The 26,532-nt window shown below is 48.2% G+C and overlaps 1 protein-coding gene across 1 annotated transcript; it reads right to left on the bottom strand.

The window, feature by feature from the left end:
- Window positions 1–1,951: 1,951 nt before the first annotated feature.
- On the bottom strand, window positions 1,952–26,532 carry LOC149347694 (uncharacterized). Its single transcript, XM_089541625.1, has 7 exons — window positions 25,903–26,532; window positions 25,105–25,593; window positions 13,392–13,491; window positions 7,638–7,718; window positions 3,655–3,729; window positions 2,835–2,970; window positions 1,952–2,084 (listed from the first exon to the last, which is right to left on the bottom strand). Exons 1-4 carry the CDS (start codon window positions 26,530–26,532, stop codon window positions 7,690–7,692), a joined length of 1,248 nt encoding a protein of 415 aa, XP_089397751.1. The 3' UTR covers window positions 1,952–2,084; window positions 2,835–2,970; window positions 3,655–3,729; window positions 7,638–7,689.

Raw genomic sequence — 26,532 nt, 5'->3', positions numbered from 1 at the left:
AGGCCTCGACTTTCTCTGCCGAATATGGAGCAAGTTTCTGCGCAAAGCAGCGATGCTTTTGCTTTGGCTGACATCGGCGCTGCTGTACCTGCCTTGAGCGAGAAACTGTGCCGCCAACTGCAAAGAAATGACGACGACGCTGGCTGGTTTTTCGCTTTGCGTCGCAAAATCGCCACTTATGGCGGCTTTTCGTTGTGCTCTCCCAAGACGTCATCTTAAGGGATTTTCTCTCCCAACATCACGTCGTGATCAACTGCACTCGCGCCGAAGTGAACTTGTTCCCTTCGGCGAAGACCCATTGGGTGTTACCACAACCACGAGCGCCAAACTGACTGCGGCTGACGACGTCTTGATCTCCGTTAACTGCGACTATACTCCCGACGACCCTAGCATCTTTATACCGTCCGACGCCTTCGCTTCACGGCGCTGTCCACCTCTGTCGTTCGCCGCGCTTACTGTCGCAGCTGGCTGCAGCTGCCGACCATCTTTTTCTTTACAAGATATATTGAGATTACAGTACTATATAATATATCCGAGGGAAGCAAATGGATCTCATCAAATTGGCAGATGTCGAGAACAAAATTTTTGCAGGAGGTAGGGAGTAATGGGGTGATGTCGGAATTGTCCTGCCAGCTGAGAAGATCATGTTCAGTGCACGCCGTTAGCGCGACACAGTAGTCTGATCTGACCAAAAGCGCATAAATAAAGCCTTTCTCGGCTCCGTTGTGAGTGTCCTTGTCAGAAAGTAGTCAAGGTACGACTATCTCACAAGGAGAGTTGGTGATGCGAAGTGGCTACCTATGTGCGGCCACTCTTGGTCAGCTGCGCAAGGTTCTTATTGCGAGATTCAGCGTCTCTCTTCTCCACTTGTTTTACTGAAGTAATGCACCTAAACTAAACGTGCAGATTTTGCGTTTGGAAAGCCTTAGATTCTTTGCCCTATACTTTTCGCTAAGCGTCTCCAGCGTGGACACATGCGGGCTTTCGCACAGGAGAGGGCGCCATGGCACCTTGATGACTGCTGACCCGAAAGGTTCAGGTTCGATCCCGGCCGCGGTGGTCGAATTTCGATGGAGGGAAATTTTAGAGGCCCGTGTACTGTGCGATCTCAGTGCACGTTAAAGAACCCCAAGTGGTCGAAATTTTCGGAGCCCTTCACTACGGCATCACTCATAGCTCTACTCGGTTTGGGATTTTAACCGCATGAACCAAACCAAACAATATCCGCTTCGTTTTTCTCCCATATTCCAGAGAGTTATTAAACAGAAAATGATCACAATTCTTTTATTCTGCCATTAAAACTGATCTCCAAACAAGCAACGTCCTAAACAAAAAGAGACCCTGGCTGCTATCAAGAAGTTACGCGGAAAATGTTAGAATGCTAAATTTTCGCCTCAATAGGGCAAAAATAACCGCCCGAATTGAAGCCGTTACAGCAGGGCGGGCAACGAACTATGGTTCTGTGCTATATCTGAACGGATTCATCGACACTCTAGACCGTCATTTCGTGTTACGACTGATTTTTGCATTTATGCAAGGAATAATGGATGCTATATAAAAAAAGCCAAATCATCCGTCACATTTTTTCCGAGGTAAAAACTAACATGAAGAGGCATGTCCTAGGCGAAAGGAAGTGCCAGGAAAAGTCTGGCCCCGCAGTCGTCGATTTCGATATTATGGCTACCACAGTGACACCACGCCTTTATGTAGCCGCAGCGCCAAGTCACCGACAGCTCTAAGCTTCGAACAGTTTCTGGCGTTACCATGAGAGCCATTTTGGCCACCACGGTCTCTAGGATGGAAGCGTTTTGAAAAAAAATAAATCCGTCACGCTCTATTGTGCCATATTTGTGAAATTTATAGTAAATGATCCAAGTGTCATCTACGGATCTTCCTCAATATGCTCACGTCTTAACTTCTCACCCATCTGTTGGACTGCATGACGACCACTACCACGCGCACGCGGCGCAGGTATTCCACACGAACTCAGGTCAGGCTCCGGCTCTGGGGATGTCGGGTGTTGGGCGGCTGGTCACACTGAGATGGACCAGGAGGTGACGGGCATCCTGCCATCGGAAATCAAACTGAATTCAATGAATATGCAGTTGTGCTGCCGGTAGTTGCGGGTATCTACGAATCGCATTGATAAGACTTTCGCAGAGATGAACGGCCGCAGTTCTGTTGGCATGCTAAGCTCCCATTAGCTTCCAGCCACTGCCAGAGCAGCTTGGCTGCGCTAGGAATGCTGGAAACTGGGGTGTCTAGGACGAAGGAGATGAAAGGCGGTGGTTATAGGGTGAAGGTGTTGGTGGCAAGTACAAGACATTGCGTCCATGGTTCTGCGAAACGCGAGGAATCAAGTGCTACCTCGTCAGCGACACCTTGCACAACGTGTTCGCGTGGAGACCGTCAGTGGCGGGCGAATAATTGCATAGTTTACAAAACGTGTACAGTCGTAAGGATTATGACAGGGAATAAATTAAGAAACTTTATTTACTGATTACTCCTCAATCATATGTGATAAGCATAGTTATTTCAGCCGTCTAACGAATTTTCTTCTTGGCGTATAATATCTAGAAAATGTCTCAAAATTTCTAGAGGAAGAACAAAAACTTCGCAATTCTCTGCAAAAAGATTATTCCCACTCATGACTGTGCATTCACCCTTCTACACGACCGCAAGCCAGAACTACAAGCAGTTCGGACAACACGAGAGAGTTAGATTTTTCAAGTTTGCATGCAGCGATATGACCAGCACGACTCTTCAATGAGCTAGGTAGCTGGACAAATTAGTTAAGATAGCAGAACAAGAGCATTGCTGTTGAGATTACTAACCTCGTCGCAGTAGTATGACAATGGCTGCAGGAGACGCAAAGCAGGACGCAGCACTCCCGGCAGAAGCAAAGGTTTTAAACAACCTGGTTGGCTTCGCGAAGACAGCTCCAAACACAGGCTATAGGCACATTCCCGTCTGCGAATGGATGAAGCAGAATGCAGCATCATGCGTAGCGACGCACGCAAAATATACTAAGACAGGAGATGCGTGTCTGGAGAGTGTTACTTTAGAGATAATTTCCGTATGTTTCTATAGAATTTGTGGAGTCAGTATGATGCATACAGAGTCGCTATGGAATATATGAAAAACAAGTTTGAAGAGGAAAAAACGATGTGTTTGGGATCGTGCGGACTCTCTGCAAAGAAAGTAATCAAATAACCAAGAAGAATGATTCATGTTTCGAAAGGTCTCGGAGAGTTTTGAATAACTGGTCTAATGGTTATTTAAGCTGCCGAAAATATCTCTCTGTGGTTGAGAAAAACAGCTAAACGAAAAGCTGCGAATTACAAAGGGACATGCGTGCCCGGCTGCTTTCAGCATGAACAAACACAACATCGTAACAATCACATAAAAAAGTTTCGAGAGAGCAATTCTTGACAAGCTGGTTAGCTTCACCGCCGTTCCGAAGGAAATCTTCGGTGAGAAGGCAAACTTCAAATTTATGGCTGTGCAACAGGCCAAGCTGGAGAAGGCAGCTTTGGCGCTTCTGAAAAAGTGGCCTTTCAAAACTAAATTAGGAAGTTCGTGTGTAATTCTGTCATCTACCTGCAGTTTAAAAATTTGGTGCACTCTGTTAAAACAGCATTGAGGGGGACTTACCATGGTGTGTGGAAGTAAAAGTCCCGTATCTTAATCACTGCTGCCTCGTGCTCCTTTCCCTGTTTCATCATCCTCCTGAAATATCGATAAAGATGTCCTCTGGAGAATCTAGCAAGTGACAACCTTTCGCGGGATGTATTATGAACCCAACGATAGATTTTAGGTTTCTTGATCACCTGCTATGCTTAGCCACCGGCCTAAATATCATAAACCAAACTGATCCTTTACAAGAATTGGACGTCTCCAATCGTCGGAGCAGGTTATTACCGAGAGGAACAAGCCTCTACTGTTCTGCATATTTTATACCCACAGTGCACTTCGCTTAATATTTGTAAATGTGCTAGAATGGTCGATGAAATGAAATGCAGTCCAGAGAAGATACAAGGAATCTTTCTCTGCTATTTTTGCCGTCCGTCACTCCTGCTTGGCTAGAGTTCAGGTTTGCTTGAACCAATAAGGAGCAGGGCAAAAAATTAAAAGAAATAAATTTTGGAAAAACTGCTGTATTATTCCTGCCGCCGACACCAGAAACTTTCCTCTGACTACAACCTGTAGATCGTGAGGTACTCGACGTTTTTACTGAGAAAATGAGCTAAAATGCAGATGACAGGCGATCACACATCTGGTATGCATACTAAAAGTAGTTAGTTACCTGTACCATCGAACATTCACTTAGTTCTTTATAACTAGATATTTTCAAACACAGACATAGAAAAAGCCTTGCTGTCAGAAAAAAAGCTCGCCTGAGTGCACATCGGGGAAAAAAAGATGGTCTCTGAGCCATATACACATGTACAATGAATGAGGTCTGCATAGCAGAAGGCTCGCTGTACAGGATTCCAATGTGATGGTTTTTTAGATCGAAACAGCAATTTCACTAGGAGTACCAGCTACAGCCCGCTAACAGGCACATATGTATGAACAGATCCAAAGCGAAATCTAATACACAAGTCTGACACGCAAGTAGTTTCATCTCTCAAACTACAAACAAGAAAAAGGACAATTCTAAGCTAAAAAATGTCACAATTTTGAGGCAGCTTAATTTACAGAAACTTGTTCGATGATTTCCTCGAGCTGAGGTTTTTATAAATTCTCGCGTTATGGCATTTGGCAAAATAATCTGTTAACATTAACATGCCGCTGGAAGCACGGCCGGTAACACGTAGCACTTATAGCTTTGGAGAGCTGTGTAAGGGTTGCCAGACGCACAGGCAAAATTAACTGCACAAGAACATTTCAGTAACGAACTGGCATTGCTGTAGAGGACACTGCGCATCGTGGGTGAGATGCACAACTTCATGCGGCTCGAAGCCGACCGAATATGTTATAGCCATCTTTGCTTCACATGTTCAGCTGTGTAGAAAAATCTTTGAAGTTCTGTAGTGTTTTTAATGCAAAAGCACTTAGGTTGTCACAAAAAAAAAATTCCGGCTTCTCGGTCAGAATATTTTCTCACTGCTCGAGTGAAGTCACGTGACCCTGTGACGTCATCACAACCTGCCCACCGTGACTTCTAAGCTAAAAAATGTCACAATTTTGAGGCAGCTTAATTTACAGAAACTTGTTCGATGATTTCCTCGAGCTGAGGTTTTTATAAATTCTCGCGTTATGGCATTTGGCAAAATAATCTGTTAACATTAACATGCCGCTGGAAGCACGGCCGGTAACACGTAGCACTTGTAGTTTTGGAGAGCTGTGTAAGGGTTGCCAGACTCACAGGCAAAATTAACTGCACAAGAACATTTCAGTAACGAACTGGCATTGCTGTAGAGGACACTGCGCATCGTGGGTGAGATGCACAACTTCATGCGGCTCGAAGCCGACCGAATATGTTATAGCCATCTTTTCTTCACATGTTCAGCTGTGTCGAAAAATCTTTGAAGTTCTGTAGTGTTTTTAATGCAAAAGCACTTAGGTTGTCACAAAAAAAAAAATTCCGGCTTCTCGGTCAGAATATTTTCTCACTGCTCGAGTGAAGTCACGTGACCCTGTGACGTCATCACAACCTGCCCACCGTGACAGGTGACAACCGGCTGATTGGATTGAGAGGTCACGTGACCTTACAACTTCAAAACATGCCCATGGTTGCAGGTGGCAACCTGGCAGAAAATCTGAGTAGTCCATCCAGCAGAAAATATTAGGGCCCCCAAAATTTGGATGCTGCTTCCCCTCCCCTCCACGAGAAAATTCCCAACGATCCCTAAAAATAGAGCCAGACTAGAAAATAGGCAAAGGTGGATTAAGGTTGGTTTCTGGGTCGGATTAATATAATCCCACAGGTAATCATATGGAAGGTAGTCAGACTTTCTGGAAGGGTGTCACTCACGCATAACGATAGAGGGCAATGGAACCTGTTCCAACCTGAGTATTGGCGGGAAAATCACGAGAAGAGTATTAGACACTCGTTGTAAACTCCATATCACGCAATCTAATTGGTGCCGCATTTTCCTCTTTAGGACTATGGTTAAAATGTTTTTCTTTTGTAGTGTAGCTAAACTACGCCAGCAGCTTAGGGAGGTCAGCGTGGCTGCGCGCTGAAGCGTGGCACCACTGCTTCGCCAGCTGTGGACACGCGCACGTCGGGCCTCGCGGTGGAGGAGACGCCACCCGCCTCGTGTGGTGTGCGCATGCGCTGAGTGAAATCAGAGCACGCAGCTGGTGTGTGCGCCCGGCGCCTATATCATGCTAGCATTTCGGGCCTTCAGCGTGGCAGCGCCGTAGCCACCGTGGCGGTGCAGTGGCTGGTCACGTGGTTGGTCACGTGGTGCGGAGCAGCTGCCGGCGGCGGCGAACCCGAGTGGGGTAGTGGAGAGGGGGGAGAGTGAATCCACGTCCAGGGACGACGAAGATGAGGAAGGAACGCCCAGCTAAACGGAGCGGCGAAAGAGTGACTTTGCAATTCGACTGAGCGAGTTCCACTCGGCCAGCTGTAGCTATCGCGTCACTCCAGGTTTAATCGGAGCTGAACCGCAGCCAATTTTTTTCTATAAACATTTGAAGTTGTCCATTTCTCACATGTTACACTATATAATTTGTTTTTGAGGCACAGTAGCACGATATAGACACCTCCTGCTTCTTAGTCTCATTTGTTAACTACTACAAGTCAACATGTTGCTCTAAAAAAATTGGTAGGGATTTCAAATTGTTAAACTGAGTACATGTGCGGAAGCAGGTGTTCATTCTTGAGTTGGAGAGGACGCTTAAGCTTCGGCTTAAGGGTATGACGCGATAGCTGCAGTGCGTTAATGTCCATAAATGGAGAATTGCTAATTCCCTACTTGACATTCATAGATTTCGGCGAGTCCTCATACTATTACTATCAAAGTGGCGCAGCGGTTAAGCGATGCGCCACTGCACTGGCAGGTGGCTGTTTCTATCACAGCCAACGGTAGAGAATGAGCGACCCATGTTACTCTTCACCAGCACCCTCTGAGGCAGTTGCTAGGCAACGGCGACTCAAGGTCGTTTGGTAGCCGCACCGCCACGAGCATAGGCGACGAACCGAGCTGGGCTCCAGTAGTGTTGCTTTCGCAACCAAATCGGGTGAGAGGCAACCGCGCCGCTAGCGCAGAACGTGGGAGTCGTAATGCTTGCTCATCTATGTGCCCATCTATGTGCATCACTTACATTGGATTTTGTACGCCACTTTATTAAGTGACACCAAAAAAGCTGACGTCATGCATCGCATAGCAATAGAGAGGCTGACATCCGACTATCTGTTAGGTGCGGGGGCGGCTCCTCGAGGAGCACGGGGTCCACGGGCCCCGGTCTACGCGACGAGCGGTTAGACCTGGCGTAGTATTTCTTTCGCAATAAAACCCTTCGTTTTCATGTTGGTTATCCAACGCTGAGCATCGATGCTATGGTGTTCGCGCTATGAACATTTTCGGCAAGTTGTGAGGTGAATAAGATATTTCCAGTGTCAAAACGATAGAGTTGAAATGCCAACCACTGTTCACTTATACTAAGCGAGGCTTACTCACCGGGACTGTAGTGCAACGAATGTCGAGGGCGTCCATGAGCGACGCAGGTATCTTACACGTAGAAGTGTGGCTTTGGCTCTCCTGCATAGGGTACATCCTACCTGAAAAGTTGTCGGTCAAAAGAAATTGAGTGACGGTAAGACCGCAATATTACGCGGATCGAACCACACTTGCTTTTCAGCTGCTTAAAAAGCAACTGCAGTAATTTTTCAGCCTTTGATTTATGTTGCTGAGGGCTTTGTCATTGCAGTACGAGAAAGCCCTTATACTCACTTTATACATGTACTCATACCGTTACTTTTGCTTGGATGTTTATGGCAGCAACTTTAAACTTCTTTAAGATACTTGTTTTCAAATACTGAAACAATAATTTTACATAAGGAAAAACTCTGAAACAAAGCAAAACACTTCATGCTCAAGCTTCGAGGCTTGAAACGGTAGCCAACGCCGGCACGGACAATCTTTGAGACATGAGCGTACTAACGGTCTCTCGTATGGTTCTACAGAGCGTTTGCATGCGGCCTTTCGGGTAGCGATTTTATAACCTGCGCTAGATTCGCAGCACGAACTCAGCGCTTTCCAATCAAATCAAAGCGGTTTTCATCAAACGAATGGTAAAGACGTTTTAGCACAAATCTTAAAATACTCGCCTTAAATATACATTGCCCTTCCCACGGACACTTTTCCACACATGAAGAAATCTAAGTGTATAAACACTATTATACACCATCTATACTTTTCAAATGTAAACTCTGTACACAATGAAAACATAATCCTTTCGAGCGACGCATAAACTGACATTTAAAGCATTGGGTCTATAATGACGGCTCTCAAATCAATATGTAAACCTCACCACAGCTATAAGCCATGTATATTTTTTAAATGTAGACACTCTATATAATGCAAACATAATCCCTTCTTGCGACGCATCAGTTGACATTTAAAGCATCGGATCTACACTGACGGCTCTCAAATAAGTACGTAAACCTCACCACACCTTCGGAGAAAAGCTAAACAAGATGAAACAAAAATATGACAACAAAAATGATCCTGCATACAACGAAGTCTGTTCATCAACCAGAAATGACAGATTGGCCTATGCATGACCTACTGACCACAAGATTTCCAGACGCTTAACATAGGCTCTTTTCCTTATTTTCTGTATGCGCTGCCGAAACATGTCAGCCAGGAAATAGTCTTTGTACCGGGCTGGTTCAAGCTGCACCCGACGTGGCATGCTGATTCCGCCCTCGATCTCGCTCCACGCGAGACCCGAGACGAACACGCAGGGACATGATGCATGATGCTTCTGGGGGATGCCTACATGACAACGAAGAAACTGCGTCCTCTTCCACTGCACATAACAGGAGAAATACGGTTAGGAACGGGTCCCAATAATTTGTGATGCGTAATTCGTGTTTACCCAAAGACAAAAAAAAATCATCGCCGTCAGTACTTATTTCACCTTAAAAGACAACTGTACAACTGGAAAATTGCGCGAAATTGAAAGATTCAAATGTATACAGCCAGCAGGTAAAGCACGCTAAGAGTTTTTGCGGTAGCATTTAAAATAGTGGTGTAATCGAGGATTGAATTTTATTTACGCTTCTCCTCAATGCTCCGGAGGAGTGTGCGCAAGTTCGATGTGACGTCACGGAAGTTAAGATTTCCACCTATCTCTGCCATCAGGCACACCCCGCTGGGACTTGTTTGATGCTGCCAAAGAACTCTCGGCAAGCTTTGCCTTCGGTGACGTTTGGTTTTTTTCCTTCAAACTAAGTGTTTATGCGTTGGAAATGTACCAGTACCTTCAATGATGTCATCATGCGCCCCCCACTTGCCACTATGCGCGGCGGCGAAGCGTGAAGGCCATCGCAATTTTAATTATCGATTACATCACCATTTGAAACACTAGCCAAAAGGACTTCGTATGCTTTACCTGGAAGTTTCATACATTCGACAGATTTAAGCTGATCGATTTCTAAACATGTGCAATTGCTCTTGAAGTACCATCAATTTCGTGATCGGTGTGAGCAAATTCATCGCTCTTTTCGCTTTCAACAGCGACGCCACATTTTTTTTGAAGTCTTCTTGAGCAACTACTGTACGTCGTAAAAAAGAGACCAGTTAGCGAACCCAGCTTCTTAATATGCTGAGGTGGCAAATGGACGAAGGTTATTTTGAAATTAGGAGCATCCCAAGTATTACAGGTAATCGGCCCTAATAATGCAAATGGATGGTTTTACTGTAGTCCGTTGTATGACCGGTATATGCCAATACGCTCTCAATAATGAGCCAATTACGTGTTAGAGAAGACATTGGTGAGTTATCGGTTTAGTGTGAGCACAAGATAAGATGAAGATTTACAATTTTAAAGTAAAACTCAATGTGGCGCCGATTCTTTTTTTTTTTCTGCGTCAATTTTGCGCATACATGAAGTGAAGCCACAAAACCAGATTGCCTGATATAGGGCTTCGTTGTGCACCGTTGAACAGATGCGCTACCCTCGGGCCCAACGCCCCCGGAGCTAAATATTTTTGCGTTGAAATTAATGCAAATAAGTAGCGAGAAAATAGCTGTAAACTTACCTATGAGGTTCAGATGCTGCTAGCTGAAGTTCTCAAATCCAGCCACTGCGTCATTAGCAGCGAGGTACCGCGTCCGGAGGAACGCTGTCGCTATAAGAAAGCAAGGATATGCAAACGGGTACGTTTAAAGACTAATGTAACTTATGGTGAAAATCTTCTCAACCTATACGAAATAGCATTGTTGAATAATCAAGCATATCACTGCGCTTAAATCAGAGCATTTCCGTTTTCATGTCGGTATATTATAATTATATGCTTTACGATGCCCCGAAGCAACAGCCTGAAATGGGACCTTCTACATATCGGTATAGATAAAAAAAAGCTGTTATTTAATGCATGTGAATGCCTATATCTTGCAAGCATTCGCCCAGCGTCCCTGTGTTGACTCATAACGACAATCGTAGATCAATACAGACGATGTGAATCACAGCTAGCTTCTCGTAAATATGCGATAGATTTTCGAACATGATGCCCTTTTTATGTTGATATTTATTATTGCGGGCAGATTACTGTGAGATCTTCATTTAAATTAACGGTTTTCAACTATCACAGTCTAGATTCGAACAAGACACGAAAAGGTTCAGTCAGGCTTCTTTAGATAATTATAGGAGTTTCAGTAAAAGCTATTTTGAGCGGTTTAGGTTTATGGTGGTTTAACGTCCCACTTCTATAAAAGCTATTTTGAGCGGTTTAGGTTTATGGTGGTTTAACGTCCCACTTCGAATCAGGCTATGAGGGATGCCGTAGTGGAGGGCTCCTGAAATTTCGACCGCCTGGGGTTCTTGAACTTGCACTTAGGTCGCACAGTGCAAGGGCGTCTATAGAATTTCGCCTGCATGGAAATTTGACCACCGCGGAGTTACCAAGCTTTTATTCGGCATTTGTGGTTCTGGGTTACATATGCCAGCAACGCAGAAGTTAAATCATCGCCAATAATAATTTCATTATGAAGGCGGATGGACTGAGAGCCACGGATGTGATTGCAATGCTGGAAATGTCAGGCCAGGGGGCAGCCATGAAGCTACCAAATCCGTTGGCGAAGAAAGAACTATATGGCTGTGCACTCGCACGTCGCCTTCAACTACTGCAAACGTGGTCACCACAGCGTTTAATTCCAGGGTAGTGGCGACAGGTGGCGCGTCGGTGAGGCTATTTCTGCAAGGATGATAGGGAAAGGGGGAAAGCGAAGGGGGAAAGCGTGCACAGAGCCGCGTCGGCGAGCAAGCGTCCGCGTGGTGGGCGTTGGGCGTTCGTGAAGAAAAATAGCACTTGTCAAATACATTGCGGTGGGGGCCAGAGTCTGCGCTCTCGGGTTTATTGGAGGCGAAGAAACGCGAAAGGCGCCCGTGTGCTCTGCAATGTCAGTGCATGTCTAAGATTCCCATGCGGTCGAAATTATTCGGTGGAGCTCCACTACGGAGGTCTCCAGCACCTATTTATTTCTTCTTTCACTCCCACTTTCCTCCCTTCCCTGAAGGCGCACTTTGCGGTTACCTAGATATGTGAGAGAGACAGGCTGCTTAATTTATTTTGCTCAAAAACCAATTTACCGATTTTGACGGGTTCATTAAGGCAAGAGTTGCACGGTTTGAAAAAGCGCTGAAATAATGTGTCATATTTCATTCAAATCGCGTTGTTCATGCATGGCTAGGTGAAAGGGGTCGACTGACGGGACTTGTTGCACATTCGTAGTGAATAAGAAGTACTAAAACCTAGTGAAAAGAGCTGCAGTAGACCAGTGGCTTGTAAACTTGAGCAAGTATATGAACTGGAGTATTAACAGCGATGAAACCAGCTGACATAAGAAAATGGTGTTAAACACATGGTACCTTTACAACGAAGCCTGTATTTGGAGCCCATGTAGCCCAGGCATGTTGCTACAGGCAATCTTTTTTGAAACGAAAGTTTCACTACGGGACCTAGAGCATCGTTTGCTGGATGCCCAGTTTTCACCTTCAAATGACCATTAGCTTCGAAAGCAATGGAAAGGCGCGTAACTGGTCCCCTGGGACAGCGGACATTAGTAGCGCTTTAAGATATTGTTACGAAAGCAGTGGAGCGGGAGCTTGGAAAGCAAAGGAAAGGCGCATACCTGCCCTCTTGGAACAGTGGACACCTCAGTTGTGCTTGAGGCTACGTGCTTCAAGCTAGTGCTTCAAGCTACGTGGCCGTAGTGACAGATGCGCGCTGCATGTGTTGGCATTGACAACATTGTGCCTAAAACATGGAACTGAAGCCATGGGCCGTCGGCATTTATCGTGTTCACTGGCATTGGCGTTGAAAACGCACTCCGATGATTTGTAAGGAAAGGTAGTTTGCATAACTGGCTGCTGGCTGCCTGGGTCAGTGGACACCTGAATCGCGCTTATAGGTACATGGGGGGATGATTGGTTTCGTTTATTGGTGTTTAACTTCCCCAAACGACTCGGGCTATGACAGACGCCTTAGTTAAGGGCTCCGGAAATTTCGACCATCTGGGGTTCTTTAATGGGCACTGACATCGCACAGTACACGGGCCTCTGAATTTAGCCTTCATAGAAATTCGGCCGCCGCGGCCGGATGAGATAGAGATGTCGGCTGCATGCGTTAGCGCTGACAACGTTGTGGCAGACACGCGGCACTGCTGCAATAGGCCGCAGCTTTCATTGGATGAGCAAACTTTGGCGATCAACCATTAACTGCTGCCTGCCAGGGTAGCAGGGTGGGTGCTCCTACTTTTGCGCTTGTTCTCGGCGAGTTTCCCAACTTACGCAATATCGCTTAAGCATACTAGGTTTTTCTTGAAGTAAAGCAAACCACCTTGAAGTTTAGAAAGGAGTTTCTCCCCGGCATGCTGTAGTTACCAAGTGATGGAAAAGGTTTCGTGGGTTCTATCGTCCCAACGGGACTCGAGCTGTGAGGGTTGACGTAGTGGACAGTTCCGGATAATTTCGACCACTTGGAGTTCTTGAACATGCACTGGCGTGCATAGCATACGCAACCCTCTAACATTTCGCCTCCATTAGAATGCGACCGTCGCGGCTGGAGTCGAACCCCGCGTATCTTGGATCGGAAGCCGAGTAGCACAACCACGGAGCCACCGCAGCGGCATTTACCAGGAGATGTTACGGTACTCACCATTTTAGCCTTTTCTTTGGCAAAGAACGGACATAAAAGGCATGCCTACCCGGACATGTTCTTGGCTCTGCGCTTTCGTAGTGTGATGCAAGGGGCCCCTGCTGGCTGTGTTCGTCACGGCTGAGGAAGAGGCGCCCCTTTACGTATGCCTGGAACAGCGGCGCAAAATGAAACCATTTGAGAGCCTACATTCGGAACAGTTTGCTCTCCTGCATATAAACTGTACATGGTCTCCAAGTGTAGTGAACACTTGAAAAATGTCCCGTCGAAATCTATGTGTAATGTAAATATTGCTGCACAATTCCCAGCGCACTGCATCCTTCCGTCCACTGAAAAGCTTGAAAGCATTAACGGACACCTTTCGTAATGCGTCATTTCGCAAAGGCATTCAGGTTCAAGATCACATGATTGCAATAAGTGGATGGTCATAAAGTGTAAAAGGTTTGGTTTAGGTTTGGTTTATTGGTTTTTAAAGTACCGAAACAATTCACGCTATGAGGGACGCCGTATTGAAGGGCTCAGGAAATTTCGACCACCTGGGGTTCTTTAACGTGCACTGACATAGCACTGCACACGGGGCTCTAGAATTTCGACTTCATCGAATTTCTAGAGCCGCCGCGGCCGGAATCGCACCCGCTTCTTTCGGGTCAAAGGAGCTTGATAAGAAAAAAATCGCGCATGTGTTCGTAAGCGTACACCGTATGCATGGAAGCGCAGATGGGAAAATAATTTGACACAGTAGGGGCGCATAAAGGCCTATTTCTCAGAGAGAAAGCAGCTCTCGCCGTCAAGGGGGCCCTTTAACTCTTGAAACTCTACACATGCACCCTTTTCGCGATTGCAAAGAGGCCCGGTAATGGAGAGTGCCGACCAAATATTTCAGCAGAGATATATCATTTTTTTTAATACGGTTGGTCGATAAAGGCAGTTACCAGGCGGATTGCAGGAACAGCACTTGTTCACAACAAAAACGAAAGGTTGTCGTAAGAATATACCAAGGTTACAATAGAAACAACAACATAAAAGTTTCGACGCAGACAAAATGTACTTTAAAGGTTCAAAATAATTCTATTTTCACATGATAACTGACATAACATGATGATAACAGCAGTTGGCAAGGAAGTGCACTCTGCTATGTTTTAGAGAGAAATGAACAGGCTTATATGCATTAATGTGTGATTGCGGAGAGTGACAATTTTAATCATGCCTTCCTCGTAAATTTATTACGTGACAGCGTATACAGCTCTTTTGGTCGAAAAGTCGGCAGCGTCGGCGTCGTAGCAGTAGTAGTTGCAGTTGTACTTGCCGGCACTGCACGCCGGAAAAAAAATTCAGGGTGCACTTTGTTGACTTAAAGTGCGGTGAGGCGAAAGCCTTAAGCGTAGTGTTGCTGCTTGTGTCACTGATATGTGGTTAAGATGTTAAGCTTCGCTTCTAAGAGTGGAACGCGACAGCGCCTTGCAATACCGCCAGGGAGTCTACAGAACGCCATCGCCTATACGGCTCTACGCCTTGCTCGACGGTAAATTGGTTTATCTGTCTCGCGTATCTCGGTGGACACCGGAACCTCGCCGTAAAGGGAGGGGAGGAAGATGGGAGTGAAGGAAGACGCCGTATTAGCTAGACGCGCCTTTGTTCATTCCAAACAGTCGAGCAGGCACGGGGGAGGGGATAGCGTGAACGTCTCGCACTCCAGAGACCCTGGTTCGATTCCCCAACTCGACTATTTTCCTAATCGGTTTTATTTATTTATGTGGCCTGACTAGAAAGGTTAATTAGGCTAATTGGTCTTTATCATTGTTCTGAATGCCATCAATCATGTCCTGTCACTCATCTGTCAAGTGATGGACGTCTCTAGAATGTTCGACACAATGTCTATGAAACGTCTAGAAACGCCTAAATAATAACGATGGTTAGTCATAGTTAAGCATGACTGGCACATTTCGTGATACTAGTTAATCTAGGGTAAGTGGTAGTTAACGTGACCTTAACTGGTACACTGATTGATTAGTGTTGTTAAAGTACAGGCGCAGTGCACAGTCCCACATGGCGCTTTAATACCAATGACCAATGATTCATTTAGTCATTAAGTATAATGATATGATCATGAAATTCCTTTATATTATGTTTCGATGTCTTTCGATTGCACCCGATTAAGTATCGAATGGCTATTGATTGGCATATGCCCATATAAGGGATGCATCCGAAATGCGGACACATTTGCTAACACGTCTGCTTCACGACGGTATGAGGCATTAAAGGCTTTCGCCTTAAAATTGGCTATGGTTTGACCGATGACCATCCCGAGTAGAATTTAGGAAGCAACGGAGCGGCAATCGCAGCGGGGGTGGCATCTCAGGGGGCACTTTGACTGTCTAAAGTGCGCAGAGGCGAAAGCGTTTCGGCACCACTTTGACAGCCTCTGTGGCACTGGTGACGTCAACACTGGATGACGTCTGATATAATTAAGTACTATATACTAAGTAATGGCGGATTACTAATTAATGACTAATCACTGATTAATTACCAACTGTTAATTACCTGCTAATTAATTATGCTTAAGCTGCGCCTTTGGGAGTGAAACGCGACCGCGTATTGTTGCGCTGCCAGGGAGTCCACGGAACCAAACCACCCGTTCGGCGTGATGCCTTGCCCTTTGAACGCAACGCTTTTTGAAGAAAGGAACTGGCGCAGTAATTCTGTCGTCTCGGTGTACACACAACCACACCGTACAGGAAGGGAGGAAGTGGAAGTGAAAGAAGAAAGAAGTAATGTGTTCTGTCCTTGTTGAAGTTCCAGGATAATAAAGTTTCTGCATAGCTTATTTCCGGCGATCTTATAAAGCAGGCAATTTTAGTGATTTGAGCATTTGCGTGACTGAACCCTTGCGTGAAATGTTGGATAGGATGAACCTGGCCACTGCATGTTGCATAAACTTGCCTGGCATTCCACAAACATGGTGGGACGAGCAGGAAGCTCTAATGAGGTGAGATTTCCTCAAGACACCAACCCAGTACTACGCGGCTGTCTTAGCCCTGTGCGACTGGTGTCTTTAGGAGCTGATGGCTCTTCGTTAAAATTCAAGGCGCTCTGGATGGTACAGCCAACCGCCAAAGAAAGGTGGAAGTGGAATCGCATGGAAATTTCCGTTCAGTAAGTAAGCTGAACACTTAAGTTATTCGTTTCGCTGCGAAATTAAACTGCAGATGTTACTGACGGATACCTGAGGCGTCGGATCCAGGTCGAATGTTAAGAGTTGTCTTGTATTTTCGCTGGATTATTGAACAAAGTTACCATGCGGCTAAGACAGCGTTGAATTTGCCTACGATTATGTTCGCAGGCTTTATGAAAAAGAACGAAATGTTTAGGTTACAGTTCAAAGCTTGTTAAGAAGCTTTGCTTATCTTAGAAAAAAAAAAAGGTCAACAAGTGTGTTTTCTCCTAAAACGAAGCTAGGGTGAAAAGGGAGCCATTCCCCATAACGTTTTATTTTGTAGTCTCCGTCAGTCTGACAGTGCGAGTGAAGGTGCGTAAGGTGTATGTTCCCTGCATGAAGACGACATAAAACCCCGTTGACAGCTTGAACGTTTTGCCCTTGTCTACGTCTTCTCTCCTGTTGTTGTTACAGAAAAGATGGCATATGATCACATAGAGTATGAGCCAAGAATTGGCAGGCGTAGATCACTATCAACTGTAAAATATATTATGCACATTACTATTGCAAAAGCTTATCAGCGGTAAAACCAGATGTTCGTCATAATGTGGGGCTCCATAACCCCATCACGTCATCACAACATCACAGCAGGACAGCATAGGGTAGTAATGGATCATCATAGGCAATGAAGCAGACATTAGGAGAGACAGCAGTGAGTGATGGCGATGGAATGATAATGAGCTTTGGAATGATAAAGAACATGACTAAAAAATGATCAGGGCCATTATTAACTGCAACAATGATAAAGGCCTTTAGCTTGAAGGTTTTTATGGGAAACACCTTTAGGTAGAAGGCGTTTAAAGTGAGTCTTCCGAGTAAAGCACTTTAGGATGAATGTCTTTGGTGCAAACACCTTAAGGACGGAAACCTTTAGGCCAAACCTTTACGGGAAATGCATTTAGCGAAAAGAACTTTATGTCAAAAGGTGTTTTCGCATTGACAGCAAATGGACCTTAAGAGCCCACCGTAACTTACTAAAACTTCATATCTCTCCTCTGACTATACATACATATATATACTACTGCAATATCTGTTTTCTACCGCCTTGTGTTTACTGTTGTTTAACTACAAGAAAACCTATTTCTACCTTCAGCGTCTTCATTGTTATAACCGAATGTTCTTTTTCTTCACTTCCTCCATAGCATTCCAATAGTTACCCCGACCTAATACTTTCCTTGTGCTTCAAAATCGCTCTGCTTCCCTGTTCATAGACCCTACCTCGTGATAGTAGTAGAGAACCTAGCCCAAAACGCTGGAAAAGAATGAACGCAGCAGGCCTCAACAAAGACGTAATAAAGTGGCGCGTGCAACTAAAAAAAAGTTGGCAGTGGCTTAGCTCTGCTATGCCGGGATATACATAGCGTGAGCAGGGACGTCACATGGCTCAGCGGCAGCGGCGAGCGCGCGCGGCGAGGTGACCGCGAACGCACGCAGCAAGGCACGCCAGCTGTGCGCAGTGACGTCACTCGCTCCTCGTGCATGCGCAGTATGGTCGACGGAGGGAGCACACGAAACGGCGAGACTGTGGCCAGTGTAGCTCACGCTACAAAAACAGCTTCAAGTGTAGCATCGCTAAGCGCGAATTAGAATTATTGCATGAAAGGAGTTTTTATGCGTTGCATATTGCAATTAGTCAGTTCAGCCCTTGGGCGCGGCCGGGCAGCCACCAAACCACGTGATGTGACGTCACGACAGCCGGAGGAAAAGCTGGGCCCCAACTCGCGCGGTCGCGCGCTGCCGCAGCCACCACCTGACTCCCGCTCCTCCCGCTAGGGGCGCTGCGCCGGCGCGTGACGTCACGGAGGAAAAGCTGCTGAGAAAATCGCCTGCCGCCAAGCAATACCTAGCGCAAAAAGACCGCGCAATATGCAACGCATTCATGGCTTAACCAAGCTAAGCCTGGGCATCTTTTTTTTTGCAGGTGGACACCACTGCCATACACACCAAAGCGGGATTGAGGTGTCCATAAAATAAAGCGAGGCAGTTATGCGCCCTTCCTTTGCTAAAAATCTACAGAGTCGAAACAAGCTTCCGGTAGTTTTGAGAGAAGGAAAGGCGATGAAACTGCCTGTGCATGCACCGGTGGATGCCATCGCCTACGCACAGCGTGGCTGAGGTGACCCAGTGAGTCAATTACACTTGCTTCGCTGAGGTTTTAGACAGACACCGCTGAAATCCGGGGAGTGTGGCAAGAAGTGCTTTCGCACTAATGGAAGCCGCAAAGCAACAGCGCCAAGACGATAATGATCTGCGAGCAATCAATGCATGGCGGAGGATAATGATTGGTTATCAGGTTTGGTTTGGTAGAGACCCGTGTACTGTGCGATGTCAGTGCACGTTAAAGGGCAGCATTAGCACTTTTTTGAGAATTCCGAAATATTGAAGGATTCAAATCTATGTAGGCTGTAGGTAAAACATGCCAAGTGTTTTTGCACTAGCACTTAAAATAGTGATGTAATCGACGATTGAATTTTGCGCTTCTCCTCAATGCACCGGAGGAATGCAGAAAAAAGCGTGACGTCACGGAAGGCATGATTTCAAATTACCGCTGTCGTCAGCCACGCCCTGCCCTGACGCGTTAGACGCTGCCAAACAACTCTCGGCAGGGTTTGATTTCGGTGGCGTTGCTTTTTTTCCTTCAAAGCAGGCGTTTGTGCGTTGGAAATGTACCGATACCTTCGATGACGTCATCATGCGCCCCCCACTTGGCGTTGCGCGCTGCGGAGAAGCTTGAAGGGCGTCTATATTTTAATCGGCGATTACTTCACTATTTCATGTGCTAGCCCAAAAAGACTTCACATGCTTTACCTCCAAGTTTCACACATTCGTCCCTTTTAAGCTCGTTGATTTCTAAGATATATGCAGTTTCCCTTTAAAGAACCCCAGGTGGTCGAAATTTCCGGAGCCCTCCACTACAGCGTCCTTCATAGCCTGAGTTGCTTTGGGACGTTAAATCCCAATAAACTAACCAAACCAGTTATCAGGAAACGAAAGGCGTGGTAACACTCCCTGGTGAGCACCTCAACCGGCCGTGAGGGAAGGGACGAAGGTGGGAGTGAAAGAGAGAAAGAGGTGCTGAAGTTAAGGTGTCCTGTATAATTTCTACCACCTGAGGATCTTTAACGCGCACTGACAAAAAGGAATAGAGAAAGAGCATAAAGTTAAACAAAAGCGCATTCAAATAAACCAGAAATCGAATAAAACATGCCAGCACTGCCGGCTCCCATTGTTAACACAACAGAAGAGCATATAATGGAACACCAACACGAGGAACGCAGGACACACTAACAAAAAAGGCGCGTTGAAACAATATATGCAACCAAAGAAAACAAATAAGCCACCGCAGCATGCCGCCACTATCCCCTCCCATTGGGTGCGTCAGTTTGAGCGAAAATTAACATAAAACAACGCAGCAGTACCGAACAAGGATGCAATGATCACTATGTGTGACTAGAAGCCAAACAGTGAATACAACGTGTCAGCAAGGAGCGCGTCGCGCAAGCACGAAGACGTAATGAGGCAGCGCAAGCAAGAATTCATAGTGCACTTTACACTGGTTATGTGCAGTGAAGGTGAAAGCCCTCGTCGTGAGCGCTCAACCTCGACGCAGCTTTCGCACTGACAAATGCAACGTGGACGCGCTTCGGAACGATGATTCCACAAACGCTCAATCCACGAAGGTCTGCGTAAAACTGCACACTCGAATACCTGACGCGAACTATCTTGCCACGTGACTAAGAAGATTGGAAGATGGTTCGCGACAGATATTCAAGTGTGCATGTTTCATTCTGACCTTCGCGCATTCAGCTTTTGAGGAATCAGCGTTCGGAAGCGCGTCTTCGTTAAATTTCTCAGCGCGAGGGCGGCGATCTTTCAACGTGACTAAGAGACGTAAGCTATAATGAGATCTGCCGTGGCGACTCCGTAGTTATGGCGCTCGACTGCTGCCCGAAAGATTCGGGTTCTATCCCGGAGGAGGAGGAGGAAAACTTTTATTTCTATTTACAGTGAGAGGTCGATGGGGCGAGCCGGAAGGGCCCGCCCCTTACAAACACTAGGAGGGATCCCTAGTCCGGGATCCCTGTAGCTTCCGCAGCGGCCCGGGCTCTAGCTACCAATGCCTGTTGGGCATGGAGTTCGGAGCAGCCGCGCAGGGCAGCTTCCCAGTCCTCTCGCGTGGGGTGGAGGTGGGGTGGGTAGGCAGGATTGGAAGGGCATGCCCACACCATGTGGTAGGTGTCCGAAAACTCCTCCTCACAGTGTGGGCACGCGCCCGAGAAAGAAGAATTGAAGTGCTTAAGTACTGCCGGGCACAGTACAGTATTGGTATAGAGGCGGAGAAGCCAGCGCTCCTCCACCCTGGTGAGGCCTTTACAGGGAGGGGGATAGAGACCATGAAAATTTTTATAAAGAGAGGTGATCTCTTTAAAGGTGATGGCCGGATTGAAATTGAATTCCGGATCAGGCTGCGGATGAGGCGACGCCCGGTGAGTAAGCGCGCGGGCGGCAGCGTCGGCTACCTCGTTCCCCTCAAGACCCGCATGAGCCGGAGCCCACACAATGGTACGATGGGTCGGAAACCCTGTGTATTCGCATGCGTTGAGAATTTTGAAAGCGCGGTCTGGAATATACCCTTGCTCAATATTGCGGCAGGCGCCCCTGGAGTCCGTAATAATGACTCGGGACTCTGGATCTGCGGCGGCCAGTGCAATGGCGATCTCTTCCGCTAGTGTAATGTTTGGGGCACGGAAAGTAAGGCCCTGAACTGTAGTGTTTTGGTGGATGACGGCCGCCGTGTACCAACCCCCGTGGTGTGGGCCGGCCGCATCCACATAGAAGACACCTGGCTTATGGCCATATTGTTGAGAAATAGCCTCAGCCCGCTCGAGACGGCGGCCATCATGGGTGTCTGCAGTCATGTTCTTCGGAAGGGGTCGCACCTGGAGTGCAAAGCGCCAGGCTTCAGGGATGCGGACCCGTTCTTCTGTATGTGTTGCGTAGGATATGTGTAAGCGGGTCAGAAGGCGGCTCCCCGCAGGTGTTTTGCTTAGGCGCAAGTATTGATTGTTAAGATGAGCTTCTCGTAACTCCCCAAAGGTGTTGGTCATCCCCAGACCGATGAGACGCTTGTTGGACGTCGTTATGGGGAGGTCGAGCGCTCTCTTATAAATCTTGCGGAGAACTACTTCTAAGGCATTCTCATCGCATTTGCGTAGGTGGAGGTAGGGAGCCGAATATAAAATCCGGCTGGTCACGAATGCATTGGCCAGCCGCAGGGCATCTTTGCATCGTAGTCCCCCCCTTTTATTGGACACCCGGCGGAGCATCCGACCCACCTGGTCCCCCACCTTACGTAGCTTGTTTAGGGTAGTGTCTATCTTGCGCCTATGATGAATGAAAAGCCCCAGTTACCGGATCTCCTCGTGTTCAGGTATCGGTCCGCTAAGTAGGGAAAGGGCAATTTTGGTTGTGCACTTTGAGTTGGGGCGTATGTGCACAAATTCATATTTGCTCGGGGAGCATTCAAGACCCCAGCGACGAGCGTATTCGTCCACAATAGCTGCCGCTTGTTGCAGGTTGGTCTCGATGTCTCCAACCGATTGTTGTGTTGCCCAGAGGGTGATGTCGTCCGCATACAGAGCGTGCTGCACACCGGCGACCTCTGCCAGCTGGGTAGGGAGCTTCATCATGGCCAGATTAAATAGTAATGGCGAGAGGACAGCTCCCTGTGGGGTCCCTCGTGTGCCAAGTTGATATGGGCCATATTCTGTGTCTTGCAGCCGGATATAGGATTGGCGATCTGTAAGGAATTGTTTGATATAACTGAAAGTATTGCGCCCACAATCTGTTTGCGACAAGTGGGATAGGATGATCTCGTGGGTCACATTGTCGAAAGCCCCCCGCAGGTCAAGTGCGACGACTACTTTATCATTGCTGGAGTGCTCGACGGGGTCGAGAATCTCCTTGTGAAGTTGCAACAGGACATCTTGTGCGGACCGGTGCGGGCGGAAACCGTACATGGTGTCTGCGAAAATGTTTTGCTGTTCCAGGAAAGCCGACAATCTGTCGCGGACCATAGTCTCCATCAGCTTCCCCACACACGAAGTGAGGGAGATGGGCCGGAGGTTGTCGGTCTTAAAGGCTTTACTGGCTTGGGAATGAAAGTTACTAGTGCCGTTTTCCAATCTATGGGGAGTGGTGTGCCTCCAATCCAGATAGTGTTAAAGTAATCGAGGAGAGTTTCGTAGGCGGGATCTGGAAGGTTGGCAATAAGCTTTACCGTCACCTTGTCCCGGCCTGGTGCTGTACCTCGCTTCATTTGAGCCAGGGCCGTTTTTAGGTCATGGAGCTGGAACGGTTGATCCAAATCCGCGTTCTCGGAACCTGCATACGAGTACGCCTGACCACGGGGATCCTGGACCGGCTTGCACGAAACAAATAAGGCCGGCTTATTTCCAGTCTAATCTTATTCACGGTCTAAAAGCTCTCTCGATTTTGAGGAAAGAAAATGCGCATTGATGGTACACTTTGCCGGTGAGTGCCTCAAGTGCGCACGACGCCGACTAAAACATTGAGTTACCGAACTTTAAGTCGGAGTTCGTGGTGCATTTGAGGTGTCCACTGACAAAATGAACCAGCTATGCGCCTTTCCTTTCTTCAAAACCGAGAGAGCTTTTAGACCGCGAATAAGATTAGACTGGAAATAAGCCGGTCTTATTTGTTTCGTGCAAGCCGGCCCTGGTGTATACTCAAATATTTGTCGCGGAGCGCATCGGCCAGTTTGGCCGTGTCTCCAGTGAAGTTATGTATAGCCCTTTGAAGCTGTTTTTGTGTCTCAGTACGGGTTTGTGCCGGATCAATAAGGGCGCGGAAGAGGCGCCACGTACTCCGACTCTACATTTGCCGAGCTGCAGTGTTGCATCGGTGCACCCAATTGGAGTCGGCGAGTTGGGCCGCGTATTGTGCTGCCTGTTGGGTGATATCCGCGATGCGAATTTTGAGTTTCCGATTGTGTTTTTGACGACGCCAGCGGCGGACTGGGCTGTGTCGTGCCTCCCAGAGGTGGAGGAGGTGGTTATCCACCGCCGGGCTCGCCTCTGAGAGTTGAACATTTTGCTCGACTGATTTCAAGTGGGATACTAGGTGTTGGGACCAGGTTGAGTATCCTTGGTCCATTATCGATTGAGGATTGGTGTAGCTGCTCCTAAATGTGGTCCAGTCGGGTAGTTTTTCATTGGCCTGTGGTCTTGTGAGTGGCTTGGTATGGATTGTAGTGGTAATTATGCAGTGGTCGCTACCGAGGGATTCCACGGTGTTCCTCCAATCTGCATAGCGAATATGTTTCGTAAAGGTGAGGTCCGGACACATATCGCGCGTAACGGAGTTACCTATACGAGTGGGTTGCGCGGGATCCGTGTGAAGAGTAAGGCCCAGTGTGGAAACAAGCTCCGCCAACTTGCGTCCGCGTTTCTCTTCACGTGTGTACCCCCATAAGGTGCTGGGAGCATTAAAGTCCCCAACGATTATGAGGGGATCCCGATTCGCGACCTTCAAAGCCCGGCTGAAGATATCTGCGAATGTAACATTTGGTAGCTTTGGGGGACAGTAAATGTTGAGTATGTGCAATGGGGGGTCCTGTTTGCGTAGCGGAAGGATCGTCACCATTACATAGGTGAAATTAGCGCTAAGATCCAGGTCAACCTGGGAGGCCGTGTAATTTTTATGTACGCAGAGGCAGCTCTGCACATCCTGCTGGTACACCGTGTAACTGGCAAGGGTGGCGCCATTTCCTGGCTCCTGAAGGGCCACCACAGTAGGTAATTCTGGGAAAGTTGTAAGGAAAAGGCGTAGATCGGCTCGCTTTGTGCGTGCCTTGAATCCGCGACAGTTCTACTGTACAATTTGAATAGGGATCGAATTGCTTCGCGGATGCTTCCTATTTCTAGGGGCGCCCGCCATGATCAAGGCTAGAGTTGTGAGTTTGGAGAGAGGAGGCTTGAGAGCCAGTGGCTCCAAAGAGAGGAGCGTTCTCTATACTGAGGATGGCACAGGGGACCTCTTCTTCTTCTCCGGCGATTCGACGCCTAGACGCTTTGAGCTGCCGGCCTGCGAAGGTTTTGAGCCGGCCAGCGCGCTTGGGAGCGCGGGTGAGTTGAGCGAACTGAGCGGTTATGAGGTTTGCGATAGATGCCGCAAGGTGGCTAATTTTGTTGAGTGCCGCCGTAAGTGTGGCATTGATTTGCGTTTCCAATGAGGATATTCTGTTGTTAACTTGAGTTTCGAGCGCGCTCACTCTCGCCTCGAGTGCCGTGAGGGCATGCGCAGCCTGTCCTGAAGGGGTTGCGTCGCTTTCCATTGCCTCTGCTGCGGGTGAGGCAGAGGTGTGGTTGGGGGAATTTTGGCGGGCCTCCGCTATTGCGAGGCGCTTTTGAAAATTTGCAACCTGCTCGCGGAGAGCAGATATTTCTTTTTGTTCGGCAGAGATTGGGCGTGGTTGGGATTGGGAAGGGGGAGGGAAGGCAGAAGCTGCCCTGCCCGCGCCGCTCACCTGGGAGTGTTGCTTGACAACGTTTGCCCACGTCTTGGAGCCGCCGTTCTGGGGAGGTCCGAGGGGCTTCGCTGCACCGGCTTGAGGCGGCGGTGGCGCAGCTGGAGGTTTCCCCTGGCTCCCGGTAGAGTATTTCACAGGCTGGTCCATGGCTTGGTCGGCAGCCTTGGCCTTCAGCTTGTCCGGGCGACGCTTGCCACGCTTGCGTCGGTTCCGCTTCGATTTACGCCCGCGCTCGGCATGCGGGGGCTGGATAGCGCGATATTTAGCCGTACACGCAGGGCCCCCCGTGGCATGGGCCCCGCCGCACACTGAACACTTTGGGTTGCACTGGTGAGGGGCCCGCACCCCCTCAACGAGAAGAGCCTGCTGTCCGCACAGGCCACACCGGTCCAGCCTCTGGCCGGGGCCGGCGTCCACGCGGTGGCCGACCACACCGCAATGTCGGCAGGCTGGAATGGTTCGCTGGTAAGGCCTAACTTGTACAGGGTCCTTCAAAATATGTGCGAACACGGCGAAGCGAGCCCGCGCTCCGCGGAGCGTCAGCGCATCCGGCGCGGTCGCGCATCGAAACAATGTGGCGCATGCGCACAGCAGACTGGAGGCGGTGCTTCGTGTCGTCTGCTACAGCACGGAAGCGCGCCGTGCTGTAGCAGACGACACGAAGCACCGCCTCCAGTCTGCTGTGCGCATGCGCCACATTGTTTCGATGCGCGACCGCGCCGGATGCGCTGACGCTCCGCGGAGCGCGGGCACGCTTCGCCGTGTTCGCACATATTTTGAAGGACCCTGTACAAGCTCCGAGTCGTAGTGCACGAAACGTGGCTTCTCTGTTCCGGCGAAAGTCAGTCTCGCTTTGTTGGATGTCCCAAATTTTCGCACTTCCACGATGGTGCCGTAGCGCCATTGGAGCCTAGTACGGAGCGAGTCCGTAGTTTCAGAGTTACGGACGGTAATGACGCCGTAGCAGACGTCCTTGCCGTCTTGGCGCAGGTGCCCCAGAAGGGGGACCCTCCCGTCGGGTCCATTAATTTCAAATTCGCCGATGATACGGTCGGCTAGCTCAGGTTTCGCAGTCTGAACAATACTGAGGTTTTGTTCTCTTACCGGTATTATGGTAAGGTCTGTTGCGGGTTGCGTGCCCAGGAGAGCCGTGAACGCCCGGCCGTAGCCGGTCTCCTGGAAAGTCTCGTACAACGAGACGCGCGTCCGGGGCTTGATGACGACGACGTAGTCGTCTGGAGCAGGCTTGGGAATAACAGGCGGTTTCCACTTCGTGAGCAGTCGCCGACTGCGGCCCGCCGCGCGCGGGGCCGGTGACTGCTGGTTTCCGGCGTGAACGCCGGCCGCGTCTACGGACGCCGGCTTTAAGGCTTGGTCTTGCGCTCGGCGCAGCACTGCGGCGTTCAACGCGGCGCTGCGAAACAT

The sequence above is a fragment of the Amblyomma mixtum genome, chromosome 4 (assembly GCF_055824585.1).
Source record: "Amblyomma mixtum isolate Tamu chromosome 4, ASM5582458v1, whole genome shotgun sequence".
NCBI classification, from domain to species: Eukaryota; Metazoa; Arthropoda; class Arachnida; order Ixodida; family Ixodidae; genus Amblyomma; species Amblyomma mixtum.
This window is presented reverse-complemented; position numbering and strand designations above follow the sequence as displayed.

Excerpts from the sequence above, each read along its gene's own strand:
- LOC149347694 (XM_089541625.1), bottom strand. The coding sequence starts at position 26,532 with ATGTTTCGCAGCGCCGCGTTGAACGCCGCAGTGCTGCGCCGAGCGCAA. Across the intron at positions 13,492-25,104 it reads TTGTCAAGCAACACTCCCAG|GCATACGTAAAGGGGCGCCT; the intron begins GTGAGCGGCGCG and ends CCGCTGTTCCAG. Across the intron at positions 7,719-13,391 it reads AGAGCCAAGAACATGTCCGG|GAGAGCCAAAGCCACACTTC; the intron begins GTAGGCATGCCT and ends TACCCTATGCAG.